A 17,537-nucleotide genomic window follows, 5' to 3' on the forward strand; every position below is an offset into this window, starting at 1 on the left:
TCCATGGTAAGTCCAAATCCTGTAGGATGGTGTGAACCCAAACTTGATCAGGTGCATACTCATAGTTTCCTTGTCCTGTGCCTTTCGGTTAGCGCACTTACTACAAGGGCACCAAACACTTATAGGTCTCGCTAGGGATGGCAAACGCCCTATCCACAAACTGCTCGGTCTTTTCTCCCCATTCATCAATATAGTTCCACCGACCGATTCTGCCATCGTACATCCAGCCACGATTATCCATCCTCTAATCAGCAACAAAACGGACGAACATAGCATTTATATATCAAATACGAAATAAATGCATCATATATTTATTTATTTTACGCGTGCATCAACCCGAAACTCTACTAGGTGGGCTCCTAGCAGCCGCCGGATCCGTAGATTGAGTACGTTCTCCCAGCTCTACCCCGATCCGAGACAGAATTTCGGCAGCACCTCCCCGCTGCTCTCCCGATACACGTCTCGGCAAAAAGCCGAGAGGGGTGTGCATCCGGAGAACACCGGGGAGGCGCTACCGAAATCCTGTCTCGGATCGGGGTAGAGCAGGGAGAACGTACCCAACTACGCATCCGCCGGCTGTCCCGATAAATGCCGTAAGAGTTACGGTTCATAATATGCGAGACCACTAATGCATATTTATCCGTGTAACCCTTACGGTCGGGAAGAGACGCCTAGGTATCGCGACAGACTTGGTGATCTAGACACAAAGAAAACCTAGGTACATGTAAAGGTGGGAGGGAGATTTATACCCTAGACACGTGAGAGAATCGCCGAAGAAGTTCCGGGACGCCTTCCCCCCGTCAAACACCCCCACGACGCTACCCCCCGTCAAACACCGCCGCGACGCCGTCCACCGTCAAACACCCCCGCGACGCCGTCCACCGTGTCCACCTCGAAGCATCACCTACATAGCGAGAAAATAAAATAGTCATGCAAGTGAACACTAAATTCCCTAAGTCATATACTACACTAAAATCATCTATACAATAAAATCATCTACACTAAAATCTATACACTAAAATCCTCTAAATTTATACACTAAATGCATCTAAATTTATACACTAAATACATATAAATCATCTAAAATCCTAAACTACACTTAAATCATCTCAATCTATAAACTAAAATCATCTAAATGTACACTAAAATCATCTAAAACCTACAGTAACACTCATCAATCCATGTAGTTTCAGCAGCAAATGAAATCGGAGAGAGTGGAGGAGGAAGAGAGGCATACCGGGGCCGGGGGGGGGAAGAGTAGCAGCAGCACGGGCGGCCGGCGGAGGGGCGAGCAGCAGCACGGACAGGAGCGGCGGCGGAGGGGGCGAGCAGCAGCAGCAGGTTTCGAGCTCGGGCTTGCGGCGGCAATGTCGCACGGCAGCCCCTGGTGGTGGATGTGGGAGGAGGGAGCCGGATGCGGCGGGCGCTCGCGAGGGCGCGCGACGGGAGGAGGAGCGAGGGAGCTCAGCAGCGACGCGGGGGGAGGGGACCTGAGGAGGGCGGGGCAGCGGACTGCTGTGGCGGCGCTCGCGTGGAAAGAGGAAATCGATGGAGGTGGCGGCGCTCGCGTGGAAGGGAAGAAGAGCTGGGCGTGCGTTCGATCTGGTCGGGACGCACACGTGACCAGCTGGTTAACTTATCCGCAACTTTGCCGTGCGCCACTCTTTGTCGTGCGGCAAACGGCCTTTGCCGTGCGGCAAAGCCTTTGCCGTGCGCTAAAGTCCCTTTGCCGTGCGGCAGGACTCTTTGCCGTGCGCCTACGCACGGCAACGTTTTTTTTATTTTACCATTTCAATTGTCATATATGAGAATTTAGTTTTATTTCAAATTAAATTAAACCTGTTTTTCCAACATGAGTACTTTGTAATAATGTTCTTATCATGTTTTCTTAAAACTATAGCGGTGCAAAATCGATCGCCTAAATCCTAACCCTAACTGTCGGTGCACACACATACCGCTGTTTTGGGCGGGAGGAGGGGGAGAACGACCGCCGGAGCACCGGAACCCCACCAAATCTTGCATGTGGGCCTATGCTATGTGTCAAAGTGTGGTGCAAGGTGTAATGGCGCAAAATTAGCTCCCCTAAACCTAGACCCTAGCCCTAACCCTACGCCGAACCCTAACCAGTAGATCAGGCACACCGTCGATCGTGTGATAATGGCTCGAGCTGCGGGTGTATGTGCCAAAGGGTCCCAATCTTGGTTCTCCATGTGTATATGTCCTAAACAAACCTAAAAGAATGAAAAGGTACATTGGTGCACCCTCTCGCGGAGAAATCTAGGGGGATAGACCCACCGGGGCACATGTTCCGCTGTTTTGGGGGGAGGAGGGGGAGAACGACCGCCGGAGCACCGGAACCCCACCAAATCTTGCATGTGGGCCTATGCTATGTGTGAAAGTGTGGTGGAAGGTGTAATTGTGCAAAAGTAGCTCCCCTAAACCCTAGAACCTAGCCCTAACCCTACGCCGAACCCTAACCAGTAGATCAGGCACACCGTCGATCGTGTGATAATGGCTCGAGCTGCGGGTGTATGTGCCAAAGGGTCCCAATATTGGTTCTAAATGTGTATATGTCCTAAACAAACCTAAAAGAATGAAAAAGTACATTGGCGCACCCTCGCGCGGAGAAATCTAAGGGGGTAGACCCGCCGGGGCACACGTTCCGCTGTTTTGGGGGGAGGAGGGGGAGAACGATCGCCGGAGCACCGGAACCCCACCAAATATTGCATGTGGACCTATGATATGTGTCAAAGTGTGGTGCAAGGTCTAATGGTGCACAAGTAGCTCCCCTAAACCCTAAACCCTAAACTCGGGGAGGATTCGAGCACTAAACCCCTCTAAAACCCCGAACCACGACGCCGGAGCTGCAGAACCATGCATCATCAACCCTAACCCTAACCCTAAACCATAAACCTATACCTAACCATAAATACTTACCTTTAACCTAAACCCTAGCCCTACACCCTAGACCCTAGCCCTAACCCTACACCTAACCCTAACCAGTAGATCGAGCACACCCTCGATCGTGTGATAATGGCTCTAGCTACGGGGTATATGTGCCAAAGGGTCCCAATCTTGGTTCTCCATGTGTATATGTCCCAAACAAACCTAAAAGAATGAAAAGGTACATTGGTTCACCCTCGCGCGGAGAAATCTAGGGGGTAGACCCGCCGGGGCACACGTTCCGCTCGTTTTGGGGGAGGAGGCCGGGAGAACGACCGCCGGAGCACCGGAACCCCACCAAATCTTGCATGTGGACCTATGATATGTGTCAAAGTGTGGTGCAAGGTCTAATGGTGCACAAGTAGCTCCCCTAAACCCTAAACCCTAAACTGGGGAGGATTCGAGCACTAAACCCCTCTAAAACCTTGAACCACGACGCCGGAGCTGCAGAACCATGCATCATCAACCCTAACCCTAACCCTAAACCCTAAAACTATACCTAACCATAAATACTTACCTTTAACCTAAACCCTAGCCCTACACCCTAGACCCTAGCCCTAACCCTACACCTAACCCTAACCAGTAGATCAGGCACACCCTCGATCGTGTGATAATGGCTCTAGTTACGGGGTATATGTGCCAAAGGGTCCCAATCTTGGTTCTCCATGTGTATATGTCCCAAACAAACCTAAAAGAATGAAAAGGTACATTGGTGCACCCTCGCGCGGAGAAATCTAGGGGGTAGACCCGCCGGGGCACACGTTCCGCTGTTTTGGGGGGAGGAGGGGGAGAACGATCGCCGGAGCACCGGAACCCCACCAAATCTTTCATGTGGACCTATGATATGTGTCAAAGTGTGGTGCAAGGTCTAATGGTGCACAAGTAGCTCCCCTAAACCCTAAACCCTAAACTGGGGAGGATTCGAGCACTAAACCCCTCTAAAACCCTGAACCACGACGCCGGAGCTGCAGAACCATGCATCATCAACCCTAACCCTAACCCTAACCCTAAACCTATAGCTAACCATAAATACTTACCTTTAACCTAAACCCTAGCCCTACACCCTAGACCCTAGCCCTAACCCTACACCTAACCCTAACCAAGTAGATCAGGCACACCCTCGATCGTGTGATAATGGCTCTAGCTGCGGGGTATATGTGCCAAAGGGTCCCAATCTTGGTTCTCCATGTGTATATGTACCAAACAAACCTAAAAGAATGAAAAGGTACATTGGTGCACCCTGCGCGGAGAAATCTAGGGGGTAGACCCGCCGGGCACACGTTCCGCTGGTTTGGGGGAGGAGGGGGAGAACGACCGCCGGAGCACCGGAACCCCACCAAATCTTGCATGTGGACCTATGATATGTGTAAAAGTGTGGTGCAAGGTCTAATGGTGCACAAGTAGCTCCCCTAAACCCTAAACCCTAAATTAACTGGGGAGGATTCGAGCACTAAACCCCTCTAAAACCCTGAACCACGACGCCGGAGCTGCAGAACCATGCATCATCAACCCTAACCCTAAACCTAAACCCTAAACCTATACCTAACCATAAATACTTACCTTTAACCTAAACCCTAGCCCTACACCCTAGACCCTAGCCCTAACCCTACACCTAACCCTAACCAAGTAGATCAGGCACACCCTCGATCGTGTGATAATGGCTCTAGCTATGGGGTATATGTGCCAAAGGGTCCCAATCTTGGTTCTCCATGTGTATATGTCCCAAACAAACCTAAAAGAATGAAAAGGTACATTGGTGCACCCTCGCGCGGAGAAATCTAGGGGGTAGACCCGCCGGGGAACACGTTCCGCTGTTTTGGGGGGAGGAGGGCCGGGAGAACGACCGCCGGAGCACCGGAACCCCACCAAATCTTGCATGTGGACCTATGATATGTGTCAAAGTGTGGTGCAAGGTCTAATGGTGCACAAGTAGCTCCCCTAAACCCTAAACCCTAAACTGGGGAGGATTCGAGCACTAAACCCCTCTAAAACCTTGAACCACGACGCCGGAGCTGCAGAACCATGCATCATCAACCCTCACCCTAACCCTAAACCCTAAACCTATACCTAACCATAAATACTTACCTTTAACCTAAACCCTAGCCCTACACCCTAGACCCTAGCGCCTAACCCTACACCTAACCCTAACCAAGTAGATCGTGCACACCCTCGATCGTGTGATAATGGCTCTAGCTACGGGGTATATGTGCCAAAGGGTCCCAATCTTGGTTCTCCATGTGTATATGTCCCAAACAAACCTAAAAGAATGAAAAGGTACATTGGTGCACCCTCGCGCGGAGAAATCTAGGGGGTAGACCCGCCGGGGCACACGTTCCGCTGTTTTGGGGGGAGGAGGGGGAGAACGATCGCCGGAGCACCGGAACCCCACCAAATCTTTCATGTGGACCTATGATATGTGTCAAAGTGTGGTGCAAGGTCTAATGGTGCACAAGTAGCTCCCCTAAACCCTAAACCCTAAACTGGGGAGGATTCGAGCACTAAACCCCTCTAAAACCCTGAACCACGACGCCGAGCCGCAGAACCATGCATCATCAACCCTAACCCTAACCCTAACCCTAAACCTATAGCTAACCATAAATACTTACCTTTAACCTAAACCCTAGCCCTACAACCTAGACCCTAGCCCTAACCCTACACCTAACCCTAACCAGTAGATCAGGCACACCCTCGATCGTGTGATAATGGCTCTAGCTGCGGGGTATATGTGCCAAAGGGTCCCAATCTTGGTTCTCCATGTGTATATGTACCAAAAAAACCTAAAAGAATGAAAAGGTACATTGGTGCACCCTCGCGCGGAGAAATCTAGGGGGTAGACCCGCCGGGGCACACGTTCCGCCGGTTTGGGGGAGGAGGGGGAGAACGACCGCCGGAGCACCGGAACCCCACCAAATCTTGCATGTGGACCTATGATATGTGTCAAAGTGTGGTTCAAGGTCTAATGGTGCACAAGTAGCTCCCCTAAACCCTAAACCCTAAATTAACTGGGCAGGATTCGAGCACTAAACCCCTCTAAAACCCTGAACCACGACGCCGGAGCTGCAGAACCATGCATCATCAACCCTAACCCTAAACCTAAACCCTAAACCTATACCTAACCATAAATACTTACCTTTAACCTAAACCCTAGCCCTACACCCTAGACCCTAGCCCTAACCCTACACCTAACCCTAACCAGTAGATCAGGCACACCCTCGATCGTGTGATAATGGCTCTAGCTATGGGGTATATGTGCCAAAGGGTCCCAATCTTGGTTCTCCATGTGTATATGTCCCAAACAAACCTAAAAGAATGAAAAGGTACATTGGTGCACCCTCGCGCGGAGAAATCTAGGGGGTAGACCCGCCGGGGCACACGTTCCGCTGTTTTGGGGGAGGAGGGCGGGAGAACGACCGCCGGAGCACCGGAACCCCACCAAATCTTGCATGTGGACCTATGATATGTGTCAAAGTGTGGTGCAAGGTCTAATGGTGCACAAGTAGCTCCCCTAAACCCTAAACCCTAAACTGGGGAGGATTCGAGCACTAAACCCCTCTAAAACCTTGAACCACGACGCCGGAGCTGCAGAACCATGCATCATCAACCCTAACCCTAACCCTAAACCCTAAACCTATACCTAACCATAAATACTTACCTTTAACCTAAACCCTAGCCCTACACCCTAGACCCTAGCCCTAACCCTACACCTAACCCTAACCAGTAGATCAGGCACACCCTCGATCGTGTGATAATGGCTCTAGCTGCGGGGTATATGTGCCAAAGGGTCCCAATCTTGGTTCTCCATGTGTATATGTCCCAAACAAACCTAAAAGAATGAAAAGGTACATTGGTGCACCCTCGCGCGGAGAAATCTAGGGGGTAGACCCGCCGGGGCACACGTTCCGCTGGTTTGGGGGAGGAGGGGGAGAACGACCGCCGGAGCACCGGAACCCCACCAAATCTTGCATGTGGACCTATGATATGTGTCAAAGTGTGGTGCAAGGTCTAATGGTGCACAAGTAGCTCCCCTAAACCCTAAACCCTAAACTGGGGAGGATTCGAGCACTAAACCCCTCTAAAACCCTGAACCACGACGCCGGAGCTCGCAGAACCATGCATCATCAACCCTAACCCTAACCCTAAACCCTAAACCTATACCTAACCATAAATACTTACCTTTAACCTAAACCCTAGCCCTACACCCTAGACCCTAGCGCTAACCCTACACCTAACCCTAACCAGTAGATCAGGCACACCCTCGATCGTGTGATAATGGCTCTAGCTACGGGGTATATGTGCCAAAGGGTCCCAATCTTGGTTCTCCATGTGTATATGTCCCAAACAAACCTAAAAGAATGAAAAGGTACATTGGTGCACCCTCGCGCGGAGAAATCTAGGGGGTAGACCCGCCGGGGCACACGTTCCACTGGTTTCGGGGGAGGAGGGGGAGAACGACCGCCGGAGCACCGGAACCCCACCAAATCTTGCATGTGGACCTATGATATGTGTCAAAGTGTGGTGCAAGGTCTAATGGTGCACAAGTAGCTCCCCTAAACCCTAAACCCTAAACTGGGGAGGCTTCGAGCACTAAACCCCTCTAAAACCCCGAACCACGACGCCGGAGTCGCAGAACCATGCATCATCAACCCTAAGCCTAACCCTAAACCCTAAACCTATACCTAACCATAAATACTTACCTTTAACCTAAACCCTAGCCCTACACCCTAGACCCTAGCCCTAACCCTACACCTAACCCTAACCAGTAGATCGTGCACACCCTCGATCGTGTGATAATGGCTCTAGCTACGGGGTATATGTGCCAAAGGGTCCCAATCTTGGTTCTCCATGTGTATATGTCCCAAACAAACCTAAAAGAATGAAAAGGTACATTGGTGCACCCTCGCGCGGAGAAATCTAGGGGGTAGACCCGCCGGGGCACACGTTCCACTCGTTTTGGGGGAGGAGGGGGAGAACGACCGCCGGAGCACCGAAACCCCACCAAATCTTGCATGTGGACCTATGATATGTGTCAAAGTGTGGTGCAAGGTCTAATGGTGCACAAGTAGCTCCCCTAAACCCTAAACCCTAAACCGGGGAGGCTTCGAGCACTAAACCCTCTAAAACCACGAACCACGACGCCGGAGCTGCAGAACCATGCATCATCAACCCTAACCCTAACCCTAAATCCTAAACCTATACCTAACCATAAATACTTACCTTTAACCTAAACCATAGCCCTACACCCTAGACCCTAGCCCTAACCCTACACCTAACCCTAACCAGTAGATCGTGCACACCCTCGATCGTGTGATAATGGCTCTAGCTACGGGGTATATGTGCCAAAGGGTCCCAATCTTGGTTCTCCATGTGTATATGTCCCAAACAAACCTAAAAGAATGAAAAGGTACATTGGTGCACCCTCGCGCGGAGAAATCTAGGGGGGTAGACCCGCCGGGGCACACGTTCCGCGGTTTTGGGGGAGGAGGGGGAGAACGACCGCCGGAGCACCGGAACCCCACCAAATCTTGCATGTGGACCTATGATATGTGTGAAAGTGTGGTGCAAGGTCTAATGGTGCACAAGTAGCTCCCCTAAACCCTAAAGCCTAAACTGGGAGGCTTCAAGCACTAAACCCTCTAAAACCCCGAACCACGACGCGAGTGCGAACCATGCATCATCAACCCTAACCCTAACCCTAAACCCTAAACCTATACCTAACCATAAATACTTACCTTTAACCTAAACCCTAGCCCTACACCCTAGACCCTAGCCCTAACCCTACACCTAACCCTAACCAGAGATCGAGCACACCCTCGATCGTGTGATAATGGCTCTAGCTACGGGGTATATGTGCCAAAGGGTCCCAATCTTGGTTCTCCATGTGTATATGTCCCAAACAAACCTAAAATAATGAAAAGGTACATTGGTGCACCCTCGCGCGGAGAAATCTAGGGGGGTAGACCCGCCGGGGCACACGTTCCGCTGTTTTGGGGGAAGAGGGGAGAACGACCGCCGAACACGGAACCCCACCAAATCTTGCATGTGGACCTATAATATGTGTGAAAGTGTGGTGCAAGGTGTGATTCACCAAATGGTGCATGGCATGGATCCCCGGTCGACATTCCTCACCTTCGGCGATAACACTTACCGATTCCGGACGTGTACGGTGAAGTGTCCCGCCGCGGGTATATCGGGCTAGACTGTGCCAAAGGGTGCCACACATGGTTTTCCATATGTCCATGGACTAAACAAACCTAAACCTATGAAATGGTATATTGGTGGAACCTCCGCGGAGAAATCTAGGGGGTAGACCATCCGGGCCCACGACAACGTTTTTAGGGGGAATGACCACCGGAGCACCGAATGCCACCAAAATTTGCAAGTGGACCTAAAACCTAACCCTAACAAACCTAAAAGAATGAAAAAGTACATTTTGCACCCTCGCGCGAGAAATCTACGGGGTAGACCCGCCGTCCCGCCGTTTTTGGGGGAAGGAGGGGGACGGCCGCCGGAGCACCGGAACCCTGATATATGTGGGGGATGAGCATGGAGACTAATTTTGTATTGCACATACTGTAATAAATAGTCATCAAAAAGAAAAACTAATTAACAAAATAAATATAATTAGTAGATGAAATAAAATAGTTAGAAAAACAAATAAAATGTATATTGGCGCACGACAAAGGGAGCAGCGCACGGCAAAGGACCCTTTGCCGTGCAACTGGTCTGTCTGCACGGCAAAGGGGCGGGACACGGCAGTGCCCAGGCCTTTGCCGTGCATTGTTTCTTTGCCGTGCGGCTTGCAGGGACTTTGCCGTTCTACTATCTTTGCCGTGCGCTGCTCCCAGACTTTGCCGTGAGATACTGCTTTGCCGTGCGCCAAGTCTTTCTTTGCCGTGCTTGGTTTCTTTGCCGTGCGCTGCTCCCAAACTTTGCCGTGCGTTTTGACGTTGCCGTGCGGTCTTCTTGCTGCGCACGGCAAAGAAGCAGCTCACGGCAAAGATAGGCTGCACGGCAGCGCCTGATTTTCCCGTAGTGAAATGAGCTGCATCTCAAGGGAACTATGTTGACTTGCTCTAAAGAGATAATAATAAGCCAAGAAATAAATATATCCAGGCATTTACATTAACCTTTTGATAGGATACTACTAAACTGGGGCATTCCTCTCTTCCCTTCAATGTGACTTTGGAGCAACTGGGGAGCATAAAGACCACCGATGGTCTTGCTCAAGTTCATAATTTCATGTTCACCAGCTAAAGAAGCACCTCTATTTCCAAAGGCAGTTCTGTTTGCAGACAAGCTTATAGTGTACTGAGAATTTTCGAAGCTAGGGTATAAAAAGTGAATACAAACTAATCTCGTGGCTGGGCAGTTGCCATCAAGGGTTTATGCACACAAAACAAAAACAGAGAGCATTTTGCTGCAGCTAAGGTTCCCGGCAGACCATGCCCACCAGATCTTAGTTGTAAAAGAATGAAAGACTCTTCTGACAGACAAGTACTATGCTAAAGATAATTACATGACAATAACAAAAATTCAGACACTATGAACAATAATACAGCTGTTGAAGAATCAAAACAGAAATGCTTTGCGCAACATAACTTACAGGTTATAGTAGGAATTAAAACACAAACACTGCATACAAATTATAGTCAATACTCAAATAGCTTGAAATCATACGTACCAGATCGTTAGACAAATAGTTGGACAGCTTACATACAGCGGACTCACAAATAGTTAAGACATCTAACATAGCTGACCGATACACAAATGCTTGAACAAACAAACCACAGCGAAAACATAAAGAGATAGAACTGGGTCAAGGGTATCATACTCCCTAACACTCAGCATAGGACACTGAGATTGCTCTTCCTCGTAACAATGGCTGACCAAGCAACAGTAACCTCCACCTTAGAGTCGCCAAGGTCACACATACCTCGGCTTATGTTGCAATATTTGGACGGGAACTTCACATGGCCTCTTGCAGCAATATCTTCAGGTTCCAGGCAGCGTTTTTTCCCTTGGCTTTTCGCAAGTGACTCTGAGTAGGCTTGTATGACAATTTTCATGCTTTCTTTCCATGGCACAGAAACAACACGCCTCGACAGATCAAAGTAGCCATCCGAGCCCATTGGCATCTCGACACCATCATCAAAATCACGAGAATCAAGTAGCAGGATTTCCTTGGACAGATCCATAACGTCATCAACGGTGCCTTTGCTACCCATGAGCAAACGCTCCTCAGGCGGCGAGTAGCACACAACCCGGCCTCCATATTTGAAAGGGAATAGGCTACCTTCAACAATGCGGACACCCAAAACGGTGGCCTGGACAGTTTCTGGATGATGCTTCAGGCTTATCTCTGCTGTGCATTTGCAGTTCTCTAATTTAATAGAAACGGAATCAGTAGTGCAAACGCCCCAGTAATGGTAGCGTTTGTTCATCAACGGTCTGTCCTTGGACTCTGTTATGCCCTTAAGTTTTAGTTCGACTTCGAAGTCAACAGGGTCCAAAGCGATAATTGCCCGAGATGGGCCAGTCAGGCGCAAAATCTGATCCTGCAAGGATTGCCATCATCATCAACAACAATGACACATGCAACGAGGAGATAAATAAAGAGAAGATTGAATATGGCACATACATCTTCTGTGAGTATTTGGCAGTCGTGCCTTGGCCGGTAGAAGAGAAAGTTGCGGTTGCGATCGACTTTGTCTCGGGCAGCAACCACGCCATACACATAGAGTGGCCAGTTCAAATTTTCGCCTTTCATTTGAATTTTGAAGGAGTATATCTGCAGGCTGCTCTCAGTGGTTGCAATACCGATCATGAACGGGATGCGTTCGGGTGTCCAGTGTGTATAGTACATGGGACTCAATGTGGCTACATCAGCAATTAAGTCAAGCGTTAGAAATTACTAACATTCTATCATTACAAGGAAGGAATCTGCTCGAAACATGAGTACAGTAAAATAAGAGAAGCATGAAGTGAAGTAAATTACACAAATTTGAGCCAAGTATGAAACATCCTAGCTGATTGCATGTTTGTGTTTACTTACTGATGGTTTCAAAGGAACCGAAGCAAGAAAATTCAGAGCTGGAACGGTACACAGCGAATTCACTCTCCTCCAAAGCCATCTGCTCCTTGACAGCTCTTGTGGATTCCGTCTCCTCCTCCTTGTTCTGGTACTGGTAATTGTGAGTATACTTTGCCTGGAAAGGGATCAGTGGCAATTTGGCGAAGATCTCCCTCTTCCTTATCCAGAGTTTTTGGGCAGCCATGATATCCTTCCACTTCATGTCCTGACCATCATCCCCATCCTCACCACATTTCAGTTCGGCCATATCCGCATCCACCTGCTCGAGAAGCGTGACATCCCTGGCAGCCATCGACTCATCAGTCTCCATGTAGTCCTCACCCTCAGAATCGAGCTCCAGGATCTTCCGCTCCTTGTCAGCCCCTCAATGGCTTCCAGACCATTCGCACGCCTCTTCAGAAGATGCTTCGCAACCACGACTTCTTCCCCGGCGCCATAGCTCCCGATTGCTCTCACTCGTATGATCGCCGCCACCACCGCCCCATTCGCTACCTTAGGGTTTCTACGAAGGGCAGCGCTGAGCCGGGGGATCAAATCTCCGATCCCCCGTGTCGCCAGCCCTTGGATGCGAGCGACAGCGACCGTCTGATTCGAGTCACCCCTCGGGCGCAGAAAAAGAAACACGTACTCCCAGTCCCGCACGATCCTGGCACCACGCGGAGATGTCAAGTCCCTGCAGTACCACCGCCCGCCGGCAGCACCGCCGCCCGGTCCGGCAGCACCGCCACCGCCGCTGGCCCCATTGCAGCACGGCGGCGCCCCTGTTTGTAGCAACCTTACAGCAACTGCCGGTTGCCGGCGACGCTTGTAGCGCTAGCTGCTACCGCTGCTGCCTTTGTAGAATACGCCACCGCGCAGCCGTTTGCGCTGACGCCGTCGCTCCGCCGCCTCTTGTAGCAGCCGCAGTCGCGCCGCTGCCCTTTGTAGCAGTTGCTGCCGCCTTTTGTAGCAAGCGCCTCCGCCCGTTGTAGCGCATGCCGACGCCTATTGTAGCATATGCCGTCGCCTCCCAGCCCTTGATGCAGCAGCGGCCGTGGCCATGGCGGTCGGGCCTGTACCAGCGTCCGGCCGCCCATGGCAGCAACGCCAGGTGACCAAAGTAGCACATCCCGGATCCACCGGCAGCAGGCCACCATGGACTTGCAGCAGAGGACGGGGACATGGATGACGCATGTAGCAATGTCGGCCGCCTGTGGCAGCAACGCCTCATCGCGATTGTAGCAGCGTCGTCGCCGGGGGCATGTAGCAAAGCCATCGCCGGGGCTTGTAGCAGCCCCGCCTGTGGCATGTAGCGGCCCTGGGGGCATGTAGCAGCACTGCTGGAACCATATAGGCGGCGCTCGGGATGGAGGCGGAAAGGAGTGAGTCCATGCCGGCCGGCGACCTCCCCTGGCTCTCCCATGGGGGCAGACCACCTAGGTGTTTGGAGCCGCGGTGGGATGAGCGGCGGCGCTTCGGGGGGGGGGTGGTAGCGGCGCTTCGTGGGGTCGCTCGGCGGCCTTGCGTGGGGCGCGGTCATGGCCTTGTATGCCCTTCCCGTGAGGATGACATGAAACGACTGGACGAATAGCAGTTGTGAGGAGATAAGGTTGTGGTGGGTCCCAGCGTTGTCTCCATCCAGGAGGACACGCGGCGCGTGTACGAGGCGGAGGAAAGAAACACGGGATCCTCCGGGAGATCAGTAGTTTGAAACGGGTTGGGTTGGGGCGTACGTTGGCGTGGAGGGCACATCGACGCGGCGGGTCTTGGAATCCGAGCGCTCCACGTCCCACGATTTGGGTCGTGGCGTCGAGCAGTGGGTGGTAAAAGAAAAATGTTAATTAGATGGGCCAACCCTGTGTCTGCGAGCTCCTCTCCTCCTCGGCCATCCAATCCACTTATCCATTTGAGGACCAAACTTTTTATAGTGAGTATGAAAGATCGCTTGCAACATTTTCTTCTGCGAGCTCTAAAAGTTAAGAAAAAGCTTACAATATTTCGAGTACACACTTTAGCATAAAAATGTATGCAACAAATATACATGTGTTTGTAGCAAAATATAAAGAAGCATGTTGACTTGTCCAACATGAAAAATCAGCGCATCCAACATTTCTGCCCAAGGCACAACCAACATTGCAGAAACAAGTTTGAAGCATTGTAGAAAACTCTTTGTAGCATACACCCATGAATATTGCATCATTTTACTCCTGCTTATACAACAAAAATGATATAAGCTTATAGCGTGTCGAAACACCCTTTCCAACATTCAAAAAAAACCCCGCTCACCTCCACCATCACCAACTCGTTGTCCTCGAGCACACTGATGACAGATTCAGTTCACCGTCACTGGACTAGCGACCCTAGAACACATCTCAACCTCCCCTCGAGCTCACAGGTTGTCGTGGACAAGATATATTGGAGCTCCCTCCGCGAGCGTTCATGGTGGTACGACAATACTCCATCGCGGCACCTAGGGCCAGGATATGTGGCGTCAACACTCGCCGGCCTACCCGTACGAACATCAAGAGCACCGCGACACGAGTGTTGCACCTAGCAAGAAAGAGTGACATGTGAGACATGAAAAACGATGTGCTTGTGCGTGGGCCGCTCGGGAAGAAAAACAAGTCTCTAGACGAAGCTAGATGATCCATAAACCATCATATTATAATCATCTCAGAGTTGGTTCTCCCGAGTCACTCACAAATTTTGGCTTATCCGTATTTGCAATGTTATTTATAAAATCATCTTCAAGATGCTTGTGAGAAGATTGAAACACCCCTATGTGATATTTTTCCCAAAATTCAGAGTGTGTTTCAGCCAGATAGGGGGGCTACAAATAATTTCTTCACAAAGTTCTTCCATGCAGTACCATCCGACGGATGTATCATCTTGTCGGTGTATCTGTTTCCTTCCACGGCCCACCTCATCTGCTGGGCAGTATCCTCGGTCATGAAGAGCCGCCGGATCCTCGGTAGAACCGGAAGATAGCGGAGGATATTCTTGGCAACCGTGGTCCGCCTCTTCCGACCATCACCATTGCGGTCTACCTCAAAGTACCTAGAGGAATTGCATTTGATGCAATAATTTGTGTCGGCGTGCTCCTCTCCGAATAGCATGCATCCCTTTGGACAAGCGTGTATCTCGCTGAGATGACATCTTAAGGTCACCGAGCAATTTGGTCGAATAGTAGAAGTTTTGCGGAAAGAGGTGCCCTTTCGGCGAAGGCTGCCTACGATGACCGAAGTTCATCGAACCCATCTCCGCACAAGTTCCTATGGCACTTCAAGGCCATAAGGCGAGCGATGGCATCTAGTTGGGTAACCTCTGTATTTTCATGTAGGGGTTTTCGCGAAGCAAACGAGCCTCATAATACTCCTTTGTGTTTTCCTCCGGGTCCTCACTTGTCTCCGCATCCCGAGGTGTCTCCACCTCTACATTAGGGCTTTCGTGCACATTACCATTAGCCAAGTTTTCTAAGCACCTATCAAAACCAGTAGTCATATTCCCCCTAGGTTGAATCTGCCGCACCTCCTTCCTAGCACGTTTCTTTGCCTTTTCTCCATGGTAAGTCCAAATCCTGTAGGACGGTGTGAACCCAAACTTGATCAGGTGCATACTCATAGTTTCCTTGTCCCGTGCCTTTCGGTTAGCGCACTTACTACAAGGGCACCAAACACTTATAGGTCCGCTAGGGATGGCAAACGCCCTATCCACAAACCGCTCGGTCTTTTCTCCCCATTCATCAAGTATAGTTCCACCGACCGATTCTCGCCATCGTACATCCAGCCACGATTATCCATCCTCTAATCAAGCAACAAAACGAGACGAACATAGCATTTATATATCAAATACGAAATAAATGCATCATATATTTATTTATTTTACGCGTGCATCAACTCTGAAACTCTACTAGGTGGGCTTCTAGCAGCCGCCGGATCCGTAGATTGAGTACGTTCTCCCAGCTCTACCTCGATCCGAGACAGCAATTCGGCAGACACCTCCCGCTCGCTCTCCCGATACACGTCTCGGCAAAAGCCGAGAGGGGTGTGCATCCGGAGAACAACGGGGAGGCGCTACCGAAATCCCGTCTCGGGTCGAGGTAGAGCTGGGAGAACGTACCCAACTACGCATCCGCCGGCTGTCCCGATAAATGCCGTAAGAGTTACGGTTCATAATATGCGAGACCACTAATGCATATTTATCCGCGTAATCCTTACGGTCGGGAAGAGACGCCTAGGTATCGCGACAGACTTGGTGATCTAGACACAAAGAAAAACCTAGGTACAAGAGAGGCGAACGGATTCTCACCCTCGAAGCGCGATCGACTGCCGGTGAAGAAGATCAACGACCCTCTAAGAGAATCGCCAAAGAAGATCCGGAACGCCCGTCAAACACCCCCGCGACGCCGCCCTCGTGTCCACCTTGAAGAATCGCCTGCATAACAAAAAAAAATTAGTCAGGCAAGTGAACAATTTTTTTTACAATAGTGGTATAAAAATATTACTTCACCATAAAGAATTTCCTTCCGGCACATTATCTTGTTTTTGCCACATGGGCCTAGTTTTAACATATCCATATCATAAACACCTTTTTCAAAACTAAATTCCTATCTCTAATTTATACTAAACACTAAAATCTTATACTAAACTAAAATCCTATTTCTAATTCATACTAAACTTAAATCCTATTTCTAATTTATACTACATTACATTAACTAAATCCTATACTACACTAACATTACCACTAACCTTAATTGAGAAGCGACGCGGGATTGGAGGCAGGGCAGGCCGCAGTGATGCGGGAGGCGGGCGGGGAAGGCTCGAGGGGCGAGAGGAGCGGGAGGCGGGCGGCTCAACGCGGGAGGCGAGGGCAGGGCGAGGGCGTCCCGGGCGGTGGCGGCCGGTCGGAGGGGCCGCGGCCGGCGGCTGCGTGGGCGGTGGGGGCTGGCGGCGGCTGGCCGGAGGGGCAAGGAGCAGGAGGTGGGCGGCTCGAGGGGTGCGCAGAGGAGCAGGAGGCAGGGGCGGCCCAGGCGGTGGAGGCAGGGCAGGGAAGGGGCGGCCCAGCGGCTGCGTGGGCGGCGGCTGGCCGGAGGGGGCGGCTGGCCGGAGGGGCGGAGGTGGGTGGCGGCGCTCGGCGCGTGTGGGAGGAGGCAGGTGGGGCGTGCGCGTGCTCGATCTGGCCAGATACACCTGGTCGGATCGATGCTGTTTAGGGTTAAGTCGCGGTCTTTGCCGTGCGCAGGACTTTGCCGTGCGGCAGGGAATCTTTGCCGTGCGGAAAGGACTTTGCCGTGTGCAAACACCCCTTTGCCGTGCGGCCAAGCCTTTGCCGTGCGCAAATGAGCCTTTGCCGTGCGGCAGGCCTCTTTGCCGTGCGCTTACGCACGGCAAACATTTTTTTTATTTTTTACCATTTAATTATGAACAACATTAATTAGTATTTAAAATTATACTAAACCTGTTTTTTCAACATGTGTATTATTTATGAATGTATGTATCATGGTTTTCAATGAAAAAGTACATTG

At 50.8% G+C, this 17,537-nt stretch overlaps 1 protein-coding gene across 1 annotated transcript; it reads right to left on the reverse strand.

Annotated features, from left to right (window-relative positions):
• Positions 1 to 10,666: 10,666 nt before the first annotated feature.
• Positions 10,667 to 12,302, reverse strand: LOC124670074. The gene is made up of 3 exons (XM_047206584.1): positions 11,996 to 12,302; positions 11,582 to 11,820; positions 10,667 to 11,498 (listed from the first exon to the last, which is right to left on the reverse strand). The coding sequence occupies exons 1-3, from the start codon at positions 12,279 to 12,281 to the stop codon at positions 10,785 to 10,787; spliced, it is 1,239 nt and encodes a 412-aa protein (XP_047062540.1). The 5' UTR covers positions 12,282 to 12,302; the 3' UTR covers positions 10,667 to 10,784.
• Between the last annotated feature and the right edge of the window lie 5,235 nt (positions 12,303 to 17,537).

Source organism: Lolium rigidum, chromosome 7, assembly GCF_022539505.1.
Source record: "Lolium rigidum isolate FL_2022 chromosome 7, APGP_CSIRO_Lrig_0.1, whole genome shotgun sequence".
Classification (NCBI taxonomy): domain Eukaryota; kingdom Viridiplantae; phylum Streptophyta; class Magnoliopsida; order Poales; family Poaceae; genus Lolium; species Lolium rigidum.